The sequence below is a fragment of the Salmo trutta genome, chromosome 31, assembly GCF_901001165.1.
Source record: "Salmo trutta chromosome 31, fSalTru1.1, whole genome shotgun sequence".
Classification (NCBI taxonomy): domain Eukaryota; kingdom Metazoa; phylum Chordata; class Actinopteri; order Salmoniformes; family Salmonidae; genus Salmo; species Salmo trutta.
The window spans coordinates 9,367,007-9,382,820 of NC_042987.1; the positions used below are offsets into that span (position 1 = coordinate 9,367,007).

Consider the following 15,814-nt stretch of genomic DNA (forward strand, 5'->3'; position numbering starts at 1 on the left):
GGTAAGCATGGAGATAGTCATTTCCAAACTAGTTCTCTTTAAGCCATGTTCTGGGCTGGGATAGGCCTATCTACAGATAACTTCAACTCCTAGCCAATCTGGACCCTGAATGTAATAAAGGTTTGATGAAAGGTTGCACATAATAGTCAGAAAAGGGCAGAGAAGTAAATAACACAACCAGGGTTGGGCTTAATTCCACAAATGCAATTCTAGTTCAATTCCCCCTCACTGTAAATTCCATTTAATTCAATTCATATTCCTGGTCAGTCTCTGAATTCCGAGATGATTCAATTCCTCCCAATTACAATGTTAGGTGCATTCCAATAATTACATTCCCAATTCAATTCCCCAACAATTTCACAAATTCCAATTCCTTCAGCCATTCAGGCTGATCATGTCACTGTTAGCTATACTGGCAATATATAAATCCACGTAAAAATGACTTAAAACAAGTCACGCAGTCCATTTTTTTTATACTAGGTGGAATTGGACATGGAATTGGAATTGACCTCAACCCTGGACCGAAATAGACAGACATCAATTAAATAATAATATAATAATAATAATCATCATCATAATATTATAATATACGCAATTTAGCAGATGATTTTAGCCAAAGCGACGTCATGTGTGCATATCATTTTACGGAGGAGTGGTCCAAGAAATCAAACTCACTATCCTGGTGTTGCAAGCGCTATCATGATCTACCAACTGAGCTGCAGGTCAACATACTTTCCATGACACAGCACTAGATATGATACATCATCATCAGTCATTAATAAAGGCTTTTCTAGAGCTCTGACTGTAGAGTGGGTTAGAGGTCAGGTCAGATGGATGCTACATACTAAACTCAGCAAAAAAAGAAACTTCCCTTTTTCAGGACCCTTTTTATCAAAGACATCGCAAAGGTTTTAAACACTGTTTCCCATGCTTGTTCAATGAACCATAAACAATTAATGAACATGCACCTGTGGAACGGTTGTTAAGACACTAACAGCTTACAGACGGTAGGCAATTAAGGTCACAGGTATGAAAACTAGAGGTCGACCGATTAATCGGAATGGCCGATTAATTAGGGCCGATTTCAAGTTTTCATAACAATCGGTAATCGGTATTTTTGGGCACCGATTTGCCAATTTTTCTAATAAAAAAAACAAAACATTTTTAGGACCTTGTAACGATTGTCGTCGGGAGACGAGGAAGCGGACCAAAACGCAGCTGGGAGCGAATACATGTTTATTTAACACACTAGAATTAAACATGTACACAAAATCAAGGAAAAACTGCCAATACGTTACGTGCTCAAATAACGAGACAACAACCCACAAACATCGTGGGGGAAAAGGAACTTAAATGTGATTCCCAATCAGACTTCACAAGCGACAGCTGTCTGATTGGGAAATCACCCCCGAGCCCAACATAGAAATAAAACACAAAGAAAGGCTATAACCAAAACATAGAAAATAAAGCATAGAAATGCCACACCCTGACCAAAATAGCAGAGTTCACCTGGTCAGGGCGTGACAGTACCCCCCCTCCAACGGTGCGTACTCCCGGCGCACCAAACTAAAGTCTATTAGGGGGGGGACCCGGGTGGGCGCCTCACCCTCGGTGGAGGCTCTGGCCCCGGGCGTGTTTCTCCCCCTGCCTCCACCCTAGCCCTACCCCTCTGGCCCGGACTGGACCACTGTGGAGCGGCATGCTCAGGCTCCGGAGCGGAGCCGTCGACCGGAACATGATTGGGCACCGGTGGACCAGACACGGGCCGTGCCGGACTGTGGACACGCACCGTGGGCTTGGTGCGGGGAACAGGAACGGGCCGGACAGGACTGTGGACACGCACCGTGGGCTTGGTGCGGGGAACAGGGACGGGCCGGACAGGACTGTGGACACGCACCATGGGCTTGGTGCGGGGAACAGGGACGGGCCGGACAGGACTGTGGACACGCACCGTGGGCTTGGTGCGGGGAACAGGGATGGGCCGGACAGGACTGGGGACACGCACCACTAACCTGGTGCGGGGAGCAGGGACGGGCCGGGCCGGACTGGGGACACGCACCACTAACCTGGTGCGGGGAGCAGGGACGGGCCGGACAGGACTGGGGACACGCACCACTGACTTGGTGCGGGGAGCAGGGACGGGCCGGACCGGACTGGGGACACGCACCACTGACTTGGTGCGGGGAGCAGGGACGGGCCAGACAGGACTGGGGACACGCACCACTAACCTGGTGCGGGGAGCAGGGACGGGCCGGACAGGACTGGGGACACGCACCACTAACCTGGTGCGGGGAGCAGGGACGGGCCGGACAGGACTGGGGACACGCACCACTAACCTGGTGCGGGGAGCAGGGACGGGCCAGACAGGACTGTGAACACGTACTGGTGACCTGAAGCGTGGAGCCGGTTTAGCCACTCGTCCTGGCTGGATGCCCATCCTAGCACGGCATGTGCTGGGCATGTCCACCGGACGCACTGGGCTGTGCGGGCGCACTGGCGACACAGCGCGCAACTCTGCATACCATGGCTTGGTGCGGGGAGCAGGGACGGGCCGGACAGGACTGGGTACACGCACCGTGGGCTTGGTGCGGGGAACAGGAACGGGCCAGACAGGACTGTGAACACGTACTGGTGACCTGAAGCGTGGAGCCGGTTTAGCCACTCGTCCTGGCTGGATGCCCATCCTAGCACGGCATGTGCTGGGCATGTCCACCGGACGCACCGGGCTGTGCGGGCGCACTGGCGACATAGCGCAACTCAGCATACCATGGCTCCTCCTCCAGATCTTCCCTCTGCAGATCCTCAATCAAACGCCTCATCTCCTTCTCTTCCTCCGCCGTCATCCCCCACGAGAGCAGTGGTCTGGGCTCTTCCTCTGCCCTTCCGGACCACACCATTAGCCCCCCCCCAAATTTTCTTGGGGCTATTTTCCGGGCCTCCTCGACCGCCGCCTGCGACTCCGTCTACCGGCTGGCTTTTCCTCCTCGACCTGGGAGTCCGTCCGCCAGGGTCCTTTCCCCGACATGATCTCCTCCCAGGTCCAGAACTCCTTTCCCTCGCGAGCCCATCTCTCGCGCTCCTTTTCCTCCCGCTGCTTGGTCCTGGTTCGGTGGGTTGTTCTGTAACGTTTGTCGTCGGGAGACGAGGAAGCGGACCAAAACGCAGCTGGGAGCGAATACATGTTTATTTAACACACTAGAATTAAACATGTACACAAAATCAAGGAAAAACTGCCAATACGTTACGTGCTCAAATAACGAGACAACAACCCACAAACATCGTGGGGGAAAAGGAACTTAAATGTGATTCCCAATCAGACTTCACAAGCGACAGCTGTCTGATTGGGAAATCCCCCCCGAGCCCAACATAGAAATAAAACACAAAGAAAGGCTATAACCAAAACATAGAAAATAAAGCATAGAATTGCCACACCCTGACCAAAATAGCAGAGTTCACCTGGTCAGGGCGTGACAGACCTTTATTTAACTAGGCAAGTCAGTTAAGAACACATTCTTATTTTCAATGACGGCCTTGGAACGGTGGGTTAACTGCCTTGTTCAGGGGCAGAACGACAGATTTTTACCTTGTCAGCTTGGGGATGCAACCTTATGGTTAACTAGTCCAACGCTCTAACCACCTGCTTTACGTTGCACTCCACGAGGAGCCTGCCTGTTATGCGAATGCAGTAAGAAGCCAAGGTAAGTTGCTAGCTAGCATTAAACTTATCTTATAAAAAACAATCAATCAATCATAATCACTAGTTAACTACACATGGTTGATGATATTACTAGTTTATCTAGCCAGTCCTGCGTTGCATATAATCGATGTGGTGCGCATTCGCGAAAAAGGACTGCCTTTGCTCCGACGTGTACCTGACCATAAACATGAATGCCTTTCTTAAAATCAATACACAAGTATATATTTTTAAACCTGCATATTTTGTTAATATTGCCTACTAACATGAATTTATTTTAGCTAGGGAAAATGTGTCACTTCTCTTGCAAACAGAGTCAGGGTATATGCAACAGTTTGGGCCGCCTGGCTCGTTGCGAACTGTGAAGACTATTTCTTCCTAACAAAGACAGCCGACTTTGCCAAACGGGGGATGAATTAACAAAAGCGCATTTGCAAAAAAAGCGCAATCGTTGCACGACTGTACCTAACCATAAACATCAATGCCTTTCTTAATATCAATACACAGAAGTATATATTTTTAAACCTGCATATTTAGCTAAAAGAAATCCAGGTTAGCAGGCAATATTAACCAGGTGAAATTGTGTCAGTTCTCTTGCGTTCCTTGCATGCAGAATCAGGGTATATGCAACAGTTTGGGCCGCCTGGCTCGTTGCGAACTAATTTGCCAGAATTTTACGTAATTATGACATAACATTGGAAGGTTGTGCAATGTAACAGGAACATTTAGACTTATGGATGCCACCCGTTCGGTAAAATACGGAACGGTTCCGTATTTCACTGAAAGAATAAACGTGATAGTTTCCAGATTCGACCATATTAATGACCAAAGGCTCGTATTTCTGTGTGTTATTATGTTATAATTAAGTCTATGATTTGATAGAGCAGTCTGACTAAGCGATGGTAGGCAGCAGCAGGCTCGTAAGCATTCATTCAAAATAGCACTTTCGTGCGTTTTGCCAGCAGCCCTTCGCAATGCATTGCGCTGTTTATGACTTCAAGCCTATCAACTCCCAAGATGAGGCTGGTGTAACCGATGTGAAATGGCTAGCTAGTTAGCGGGGTGCACGCTAATAGCGTTTCAAACGTCACTCGCTCTGAGACTTGGGAGTGGTTGTTCCCCTTGCTCTACATGGGTATCGCTGCTTCGAGGGTGGCTGTTGTCGATGTGTTCCTGGTTTGAGCCCAGGTAGGAGCGAGGAGAGGGACGGAAGCTATACTGTTACACTGGCAATACTAAAGTGCCTATAAGAACATCCAATAGTCAAAGGTATATGAAATACAAATCGTATAGAGAGAAATAGTCCTATAATTCCTATAATAACTACAACCTAAAACTTCTTACCTGGGAATATTGAAGACTCATGTTAAAAGGAACCACCAGCTTTCATATGTTCTCATGTTCTGAGCAAGGAACTTAAATGTTAGCTTTCTTACATGGCACATAATGCACTTTTACTTTCTTCTCCAACACTTTGTTTTTGCATTCTTTAAACCAAATTGAACATGTTTCATTATTTATTTGAGGCTAAATTGATTTTATTGATGTATTATATTAAGTTAAAATAAGTGTTCATTCAGTATCGTTGTAATTGTCATTATTACAAATCAATAAATAAAATAAAAAAATCGGCAGATTAATCGGCAGCGGGGTTTTTTGGCCCCCCAATAATCGGTATCAGTATCGGCGTTGAAAAATCATAATCGGTCGACCTCTAATGAAAACTTAGGACACTAAAGAGGCCTTTCTGCTGACTCTGAAAAAAAACAAAAGAAAGATGCCCAGGGTCCCTGCTCATCTGCGTGAACGTGCCTTAGGCATGCTGCAAGGAGGCATGAGGACTGCAGATGTGGCCTGGGCAATAAATTGCAATGTCCATACTGTGAGACGCCTAAGACAGCGCTACAGGGAGACAGGACGGACAGCTGATCGTCCTCGGAGTGGCAGACCACGTGTAACAACACCTACACAGGATCGGTACATCCGAACATCACACCTGCGGGACAGGTACAGAACGGCAACAACAACTGCCCGAGCTACACCAGGAACGCACAATCCCTCAACCAGTGCTCAGACTGTCCGAAATAGGCTGAGAGAGGCTGGACTGAGGGCTTGTAGGCCTGTCGTAAGGCAGGTCCTCATCAGACATCACCAGCGACAACGTCGCCTATGGGCACAAACCCACCATCGCTGGACCAGACAAGACCGGCAAAAAGTGATCTTCACTGACGAGTCACAGTATTGTCTCACAAGGGGTGATGGTCGGATTTGTGTTTATTGTCGAAGGAATGCGCGTTACACAGTGGCCTGTACTCTGGAGCAGAATCGATTTGGAGGTGGAGGGTCCATCATGGTCTGGGGCGGTGTGTCACAGCATCATCGGACTGAGCTTGTTGTCATTGCAGGCAATCTCAATGCTTTTGTGTTACAGGAAAGACATCCTCCTCCCTCATGTGGTACCCTTCCTACAGGCTCATCCTGACATGACCCTCCAGCATGACAATGCCACGAGCCATACTGCTCGTTCTGTATGTGATTTCCTGCAAGAAATGAATGTCAGTGTTCTGCCATGGCCAGCGAAGAGCCCGGATCTCAATCCCAATGAGCACGTCTGGGACCTGTTGGATCGGAGGGTGAGGGCTAGGGCCATTCCCCCCAGAAATGTCTGGTAACTTGCAGGTGCCTTGGTGGAAGAGTGGGGTAACATCTCACAGCAAGAACTGGCAAATCTGGTGCAGTCCATGAGGAGGAGATGCACTGCAGTACTTAATGCAGCTGGTGGCCACATCAGATACTGATGGTTACTTTTGATTTTGACCCCCCCTTTGTTCAGGGACACATTATTCAATTTCTGTTAGTCACATGTCTGTGGAACTTGTTTAGTTTATGTCTCAGTTGTTGAATCTTGTTATGTTCATACAAATATTTACACATGTTAAGTTTGCTGAAAATAAACACAGTTGACAGTGAGAGGACGCTTCTTTTTTTGCTGAGTTTATATATTAATAGAGAGTTTCCTAAACTGAAGTAGGTGAGAGGTTCACACAGCCAAAGAAACATTAGACAAGATCAGTCATTGACACAGGCTTTGCTAGACAGCATCCGACATCACATATTACAGTATGTATTTTCAAATAAACCTAGATCTAAACTAAACCTAGCATGACATTCCCAGGTAAGAGATAGGTCAAGCTCTTACAACTTGCCAATGACCAAACTCTGGATTATGAATGGGGGAAAAGCAGAACTTATATTGTTACACTCTCTCTTTCCTTTCTAATTCATACATTTAAGACTTTCACAATAGCTTAAATTACATCTTCATTCAGATAAACGGATCTGAATGACCAAACTGCTGGTAAAGTCTAGGCCTACTTCTGCTTTTCATTAACGGGGAATCACAATGCAGAACTAGAGAATAAGGGTGTTTTCAAACATGAATTCAAGACATTGGTAATTTGTCATTCAATATTTCAGGGTGCACTTTATCTGAACGATTCTATTATTCAACGACCACAACACCAAAAAAACACCTTGCCCAATGCAGTCTGAAGACAGGCCGTGCCCTGAAAGGCATGACTACCCAACTCATGGGTCCAAACATGACTCAATACCCACACCGTCTACCTGTTTCCTGTCACACCAAACTCATATGTAACACAAACAGACACAGAGCTGTCTCTAAGGAAATCAATGGGACGGATGCATCTCAATAGTGTGAGGCAATACGTTTCTGCATATATTATGAGTTGCCTTTTTATCCACAAAGGCATCTTTTCGCTCAATTCCTATCTTTGCCAAAAGTGCAATCTGAAGTACAGAAGAGTGCAGTCTGCACACTGGAAAAATACATCATCCATATTCACTGTTGAGGTTAACCTTTCTGCCTGATAAGATGCTGGTGGTGATAAGCAGCTTCCCCTAGTCCAGGGATGGGCAACTAGCCGCCCGCGGACCATTTGAAGGCCCTCAGATCATTGTAATTATTTATTTTTTACTCAGTCGGGGTCTCAACTTACTGTTGAGAGTTAGAATAGTAGAATACACAAGGTGACATTCCGTAATACAGTTGTGCATCAGCGGTTTTTCTCTTGTTATGTCAGTCACTGACAGTCTATCTAAACTTGTTATTATGGTTGAATTACTGACCTGGCTAAGAAAACAAATATTTTGTTAGTCAGTCTCACTCAGATATCAAATTAAAAACTGCAAGATGTGTAGAATTGCAGCAAACTTGTTTTAAAACTGCAAATTAACTGCAAATTATATTTTTTATCTCAGCTGTCAAGAGGAGGGACACTAAAATGTTTTGCTCGTAGTGTGGGGAGGGGGGGGGGGGGGTTACACAGACCCACGAGCAACTGGCTCAAATTTTTTGTGTCCCCTACCCCTATCAAAGTTGCCCTTCCCTGCCCTAGGCCAACGGATTGGTGTGGACTGGGGCTGGTGCACTTGGTTTCAGGGAACGGAAAACTCTCCCTTTCTTCCTCTTTTCAGTTTCCTGCTCTGACCGCAAAGGACCGATATGGATGGAGGGAGGAAGGATGGAGGGCAGGCGGGAGAGGAGGAAGGAGGGCTGCGAAATGTGTGCAGTCACCAGCACATGATCTCATGACCTCACAGCATGCCCAAACATATCTGTTGACATCATCACTTGTGGACCCCGTCACCCCACCCCACCATGCCACACATACACATACAAATACACACAGTGTCGTACCGCAGTATAGAAAAATATGCAGTTTTTAAGCTAATTCCCTGCTATTCTACACATTTTGAGTAGTGCATACACACACACACACACACACACACACGCACGCACACACACAACCCAAGTACCTACCGCTGCACAGTGGAAATCACAATCTGGTCACCCCTGGCCCTGGGTATGTTTTGATTCTTTGGACTAGGCCTGTGCAAATTCAGGTCCCTATACTCATGAAAGAACCATCCCCTAACCTAAATCCAACATAAATGCTACATTTTCCAACACTAGAGAAATCCATAGGCCTGAATCCATCTGGTCAGTGGCCTGACCATCATTTTTTCAGAGTTTCATTCAATAAGCACACCATGGTCTTAATTACACAATCTTTACAGGAAACGTCTGACTAAGCAGAAGCACCCATGAGTGTCCCCCGGTCCCCCGTCACCCCAGCCAACCCCATCCTCGCTCTGAAAAAAAAACACAGATCCGGACCGACTGAATCAGCTTCCTCATTTTAGGGTTTAAAAGCTGAGGCTCTGGTCAAGAAAGATCAGTCATCTCCTCTCCTCCAGCCGGTTCGAGCCTTCTGAATCAGACAAGAACACAGTTGAGAACACCACCGAACATCTCTATAGCAACCATGCAGCTGTGCTACGGACCAATAGCGTGCCTCGCTCTCTTCGCCGTCGTTCTCTCGTTAACGGCCACTGACACTGGTAAGTACAGTCTACTACTGTAGTGAATTTGGAGGGTATAGCCCTTGCAGGACTTGAACCAACAACTTTGCATATGATCATCCAACAACTAAGATTATGCCAAGAGATCTGAAACCCTTGGCAAAGTTATTGGTTTAGTCCTATTTTTGTGTTTTATAAACTCTGTAAATACAATATTTTCTGGAATAAAATTAGTTATTACAAATATGCTGTACTAGGGGAAATTAGAGCGGGGTGGTGGGTTAAAACATTTTGTACTTAACCACATATGCTTCTTTAACTCTTCAGATGCAAACAAGGTTCACAACTGTTGCACAAAGGTCTCCAAGCAGAAAATCACAGGTCCCATCATCGGCGCCAGATTGCAGAAAAAGGCCCTTCCCTGTGTCAATGCTGTCATGTAAGAACCTCCCCTCCCAACAGAACATAGAACTTCACCAATAAAATGTATTAGGCCCACTTTTACAACCTCCAGTCAGATGAATGAGTTAGGACAAGAGTAGGACAGTTGTCTAAATGTTGTCATTTTGTGTTCCACACAGCTTCGAGACTGAAGATGGAGAGACCATCTGCAGCCATTGGAAAGAGTCCTGGGTTCGAAAAGCATTCTTTCAACTGGAGTAAGTCATCAACAATATAACCAATGAGTGATCAATAGTCAGTCATATTCATTCATATACATAGTGTAGTACTCACTGTAGGCTAATCCTGTAATACTCACCGGTTGCATATTTTCATGGCTGGCAAGAGTAGGTGACCTGCATAAAGACCTGTACAAGCGCCATAGGAGAAAAGACTGGATGTAAAATAAATAAATGGTTGATGGAAAGTTGAAATGCTTACTTTTGCTGCTCTTTCTTCTAGGATGGCCAGAAAGTCACTGGACACACAGAACACCACCGCCACATACCCATAGAGGACGCTCTTCACCATCATCATCATCATCACTCGCTGAACTTGAGGGATAGCGTTGTTTAAACCTGTAATTGAAATGATAAACTATTACATTATTTATGCTAAAGAAGGTACATTTAAAGCCATCTAGATATTATGAGAGAAACTGGTGTATTTATTATTTATTGCCAGTTGAAGTATTTATTGGGTGTTTTATATGTAGATTGAATGGCTTTGTATGAATTGCAGTTTGCTATATGCTATTAACATTTAGTTAATTCATTTGATGCACATCTTAAAGTCAAAGGTCAACAGCCTATTTCCAAGTTTAAATAAACTGGAGATGTAAGAATGTATGTCAAGTATTTATACCAAATAAAACAACTGAATCCTTTGCTATCCCATTTTATAATCAATCCCTTAGTAATTTCGTTATAAACATGAGTCCTGCGTATTGTACAGTCTCCATTTGCATGGATTAATTGGCTTTATACTCCATTCATTTCTTCATTCTGGACCACATTTTGGCTGAATCGCCTCGACTTATAGATTCTTGCCGCCACCGGGCGGATTCAAGTTAGCATTGCAGCTTGCCTTCAACATGTATGGACCTTTCCTTATTTCATCTCTGCCATTTTACACTGACTTCGAAGTTCCATCACTTTCTAGGGTTTGCGTTACAGTTGCTGCGATATGGTGGACGCCTAACAGAAATGAAAACGGTGTGGAAATATGTTGTGGCCTGCACATGGTAGATGGAAGGGGATAGAAAGTTCCTAACGATCTCGCACTCAACTGGCTTCTTGACACGCGACATTCTGACGTTTCCTTTCAAAAAATCGGAAGCTCCCAACGGACCTTCCTCGTCACTTGCTTACGAGCTAACCGTCTAACGTTAACTAGTGATATTATTAACGTTTCACCTGGAGCCTGTCTACCAAATGAAGTGACGCGGAGGTTTGATGAGAAATGTATAACGTTAGTTAGCTAAATTAGATGTCGTGTCATTCGGTAAATCAATCGAGCAAAATGATTCGAAAGATTATAACCGTTAACGTAACGTTACCTAGCTAGCTAACGTTACTTACTGAACCGTTGGCCAGCAGCTAATGAACTGCTATCCTAAATGTGCTGTACTTGTGTTCTTGACAGGTGCAAACTAGCCACGGTGACACAGTTTGCAAGATGGGGATGTCGTTGTCATATCCACTGGTGAAAGAGCCAGAAAGTTATGTGGATCCTGATTTAAATGAAGGTAATGACGTTAACAACCGTTAGTAGCTAAATGGTAAATGGATAAGCTGTGCATGGGCTGGTGTTACCATTCTTGTTTCCAAAACGCCACACTAGACTCCGACGAGATGAATTTTGCAATGGAAATGCATGAGATTAACCTGAGCTACACATACGACATGATCCAGCAGAGGATCCGCTCTATCAAAGAGTCCGCCAAATTTGACAGTGAGTTTTGGACCTCATTATATTTGTTAAATATCCTATCAGAAATACTTGGGCTCCCAAGTGCTAGAGGTGTCACTGCAGACCCTGGTTCGATCCTGAGCTGTATCACAACTGGCTGTGATTGGAAGTCCCATAGGGAGGTGCACAATTGGTCCAGTGTTGTCTGGTTTAGGGGAGGCTGGGTAGGCGGTCATTGTAAATAAGAATTTGTTCCTTAGTTAAATACAAAAAAATAATGTTTGACTTTCAGGAAAAACATATTGGTCAAACTCAGGCACAAATTCCTGTTAGGTGCATAAAATGAATCCCATACAGTCATTGAATAATCTTAAATCCCTGTTAGGCGCATAAAATGAATCCCATACAGTCATTGCATAATCCTAACCGGTTAAATTTGATTACTTTTCTCTATAATTTAGCCTAACAACAGGGTGGAAATGTATGGATTAGACAAACAGACCATCGTCTAACATGGGAAACTAGATTAAACTGAGTGTATATACACTATATATACAAAAGTATGTGGACACCCCTTTAAATTAGTGGATTTGGCTATTTCAGCACTCGTTGCTGACGGGTGTATACAATCGAGCACACAGCCATGCGATCTCCATTGACAAACATTGGCAGTAGAATGGCCTTACTGAAGAGCTTAGTGACTTTAAACGTGGCACCGTCATAGGATGCCACCTTTCCAACAAGTCAGTTCGTCAACTTTCTGCCTTGCTAGAGCTGCCCCGGTCAACTGTAAGTGCTGTTATTGTGAAGTGGAAATGTCTAGGAGCAACAACAGCTCAGCCACGAAGTGGTAAGGCCACACAAGCTCACAGAACGGGACCACTGAATGCTGAAGCGTGTAAAAATCATCTGTGCTCGGTTGCAACACTCACTACCGAGTTCCAAACTGCCTCTGGAAGTAAAGTCAGCACAAAAACTGTTCGTCTGGAGATTCATGAAATGGGTTTCCTTGGCCGAGCAGCCGCACACAGGCCTAAGATCACCATGCACAATGCCAAGCATCGGCTGGAATGGTGTAAAGCTTGCCGCCATTGGACTCTGGAGTGATGAATCACGCTTCACCATCACCAACTTCGTGGCAATATTTTGGGGAAGGCCCTTTCCTGTTTCAGCATGACAATTCCCCCGCACACAAAGCGAGGTCCATACAAAAATGGTTTGTCGAGAGATTGGTGTGGAAGAACTTGACTGGCCTGCACAGAGCCCTGACCTCAACCCTATCAAACACCTTTGGAAGGAATTGGAACGCCGACTGTGAGCCAGGCCTAATCGCCCAACATCAATGCCCGACCTCACTAATGCTCATGTGGCTGAATGGGAGCAAGTCCCCACAGCAATGTCCCACCCAAAAAATAATGGCACTTCCTGAACTTGATGTCATTGTGGGAAGGGGCTGTTTTCTTAAAGGAGAATTACTACAAATTACTACAAAGTGACAGGGTGGAAAGGGATATCGGACACACAGAAAATGTTAAATACAAATATAATAAATACAATAATCATGAAAAAAACAAAAACATTTTTGATGAGATACATTTTAAAGGACTATAAAATAATGAAGAAATACAGCTTTAACAGCCAAATGCTCCATCTTAACGTAGGCAGGGCAAACCCATGTTGGTGAATTCTGGTATATCATCAAATAAGTCAAATCACAGCATGATTTTGGACTTAATTAATGTTGAAAATTCCATTTATATTGCTAAAACTTTTGTTGAAAATTATGCTGTTGCTGCTCTTGTTGACAAGACATTTTCATAAATAGCCCAATGTCACAACAGTTTTGAAGTTCCAAATCAATAACCACAATGCAGAAACAGTTTGATATATTGAAAACCTAAACATTAAAGTGTATTATCTACACATATGTGTGCAACAATAGTAATCATATTATTATTATTTTTTTAAACGAGCACCTTATAAACTGCACACGCACCAAAAACCCTGTTGTTTTGACAAGTGACAATATGTTACTCGTATTGATTAGGGGGGAAATCAGGTTGTACGTGCTGTTGAAACTAACACAACAACAAACAAAAAACACATGGAAACTGGATATCTTTGTTACATAATGGAGTAGATGACAACCTGCAGAAGATAGTCAGCTACATTTCAGTGTTGAATTTTGATAAGGGGGTTGCCAAAACAAAGAGAAGCACAACATTGTTTTGTCAATTACTCATATCGATATCAAGTTGAAATCAATAGAGCGAGAGGGGGGGGGATTAGGTTCCACATTCTGTTCACTAGCACAACTCAAAAACCATACGGAATCTGGGAATCATTTGTATTTCACTGGTAGAGGACAACTTGTAGAAGACGAGCTACATTTTGAAGTGTTGCATTTTGATTGAAGAGAGTCGCCAACGTGGGAAGTGTAACGTAACAACACTTTGTTAATCACTCATATCACACGCTGAAATCAATAGAACGGGGGCAAACGTTTGGGTAGTATGTGCTGTTTAAACGTACATTATACAAAGGCCATACGGAAACTTGGAATAACCTAAACATGTGTTGGTATGATGAGAATTTGTAGAAGGCTTCAATCTATACTTTGGCATGGCAGATGTTGATTTCAGGAGGCTGCCATCACGTAAAAGGGAACAAATCACCTTTTCTGATAGTTAACTTCAACGAATCACAACCCCCCCATAGGATATCAACAGTGACAATGGTTGGTTGCTATTGAAGAGAGAGTTTGAATATCAAATCCGTGTATTGGTGTGGGCCGGCGACTTTTGTAGAGACCGCCCCCGAATGATCCGTGCCATTTGAGAAATCAAATAATAGCTGCTTTCTAAGTCCCCTGTTGACAAAATCAGCAGTACAAAACCAAAGATATTGATCGGTTTTAAGCAATTGATATTGTGTCATCGTGTTGCCTATACAACTTTTCTACCAACATCACCAATCTGAGGTCAAAAGGGTGTGTTCAGAAAGTGGGTTCAGAAAGTATTTACTACTTGTGTGGATTATTTGGCCTGCTGTGTTTTATAAATGGAACCCGTGTGCCTGCGTGTAGAGTACAGCTACGACTGGAACACCAGCGTGTTGGATCTGAAGAACCAGTTTCCCCACTGGACAGCTGATGACCTGCTCAACCTGAGACGGCAGTTTGAGATTTTTGACACCAACAAAGACCGCCTGCTGGACTTCAGCGAGTTGTGAGTGAACGTAGCACATTCAGATGTGACTTTCGATGTCGTGTGGCTACTCGGTGGTATTTAGCTCAAGTCTAGGGGGCTGTAGGTGGCAGCACATGCACACAAATTCCATCTACAATAATGAGGTTGGCCTACTAGTAGTCTTGTTGTGAGTCGTGGTTTTAAACCATCACACTTGAATAAAGTGGCTACTACTAACACAGACTTACCTCCATCTACCCCTTGACAGTTGCGCTTCTCTGAACATGGTCAACGATGCATCAACTATGGAGGCCAGGAAAGAAATGTTTAATACAGCGGACAAGGACAACTACAAGTCCATCAACTTCGAGGAGTACCTCCAGGTAGAGCACATATAATGGCATTGATGTGAAGTTTCTGCATCTACTTCCAACTCAAACCATGTTAGCTTGTATTGCACAACAGAGGATGAGTGTGTCCCTGTTTCGTGTGTCTAGGCCTATATTGTGATTATACTGGTCTGCATTGTAACTGTGTTGTGTCCCCTCCAGCTGATGTATGACCTTAAGCAGGGCACGCCGGTCCCCAAGCCCCTCGAGAGCGAGGACGACAAGGACACGGCCACCGGTGACATAATCTGTGAAGTGGCACGCATGGACACCTTCCAGCAGATGTGCTACGGCGTCTTCTAAACACAAATACACACACCTGATAACATGACGGATTTGTTGTGCCTTAACTGGAATTGAGAAAAGGACATTGTATAAATTGGCTTTATATAATTCAAAATTATTAAATATACAGTTATTTTCCCAACCTCTTGGTTTGTCTCAGGTGATTATTTGAAGTCGTGATGGGTTCTGGTTTTGCACTGTACTGCTGAACTCGGTTTCAATTCACAATCACATTCTCAACTACTGTCCATGCCGTTGTCAGCTCTAGTTCTACAGTAATGTGACTCAAATAAATAATCAAGGCTGGCAATATCTCAAATTCTTTATTTCTGCCGACCTTAAAAGAAACAAACGTTCAACATTTAAATGTAGAAAAATCGAATGAATTGATGCCGTTGACTTACTGGCTTATATTGTGGATTCAGAGGACCCCTGTCAGCTTAAGCATGAATAGAGTACTACAATCGTCAACAACAGCAAACATCAGAGCTAATGCAATGCGTTCTATTTTCAAATAATAT

At 44.4% G+C, this 15,814-nt stretch overlaps 2 protein-coding genes across 9 annotated transcripts; both read left to right on the top strand.

The window, feature by feature from the left end:
• The first annotated feature begins 8,958 nt into the window (after positions 1 to 8,958).
• LOC115169452 (C-C motif chemokine 4-like) lies at positions 8,959 to 10,415 on the top strand. The gene is made up of 4 exons (XM_029725085.1): positions 8,959 to 9,118; positions 9,407 to 9,518; positions 9,661 to 9,738; positions 9,983 to 10,415. The coding sequence occupies exons 1-4, from the start codon at positions 9,043 to 9,045 to the stop codon at positions 10,032 to 10,034; spliced, it is 318 nt and encodes a 105-aa protein (XP_029580945.1). The 5' UTR covers positions 8,959 to 9,042; the 3' UTR covers positions 10,035 to 10,415.
• A 167-nt stretch (positions 10,416 to 10,582) lies between these two features.
• On the top strand, positions 10,583 to 15,435 carry si:ch211-122l24.6 (calcium-binding protein J). Of its 8 annotated transcripts, none has more exons than XM_029725077.1 (6): positions 10,584 to 10,734; positions 11,165 to 11,267; positions 11,363 to 11,473; positions 14,517 to 14,658; positions 14,888 to 15,002; positions 15,171 to 15,435. In XM_029725077.1, exons 1-6 carry the CDS (start codon positions 10,618 to 10,620, stop codon positions 15,309 to 15,311), a joined length of 729 nt encoding a protein of 242 aa, XP_029580937.1. In that variant the 5' UTR covers positions 10,584 to 10,617; the 3' UTR covers positions 15,312 to 15,435. The 8 variants fall into 8 exon arrangements, with proteins under 8 accessions (XP_029580941.1, XP_029580937.1, XP_029580944.1 ...); XM_029725078.1 differs by lacking the exon at positions 10,584 to 10,734 and adding an exon at positions 10,745 to 11,023; XM_029725080.1 differs by lacking the exon at positions 10,584 to 10,734 and adding an exon at positions 10,745 to 10,990.
• Positions 15,436 to 15,814: the final 379 nt, after the last annotated feature.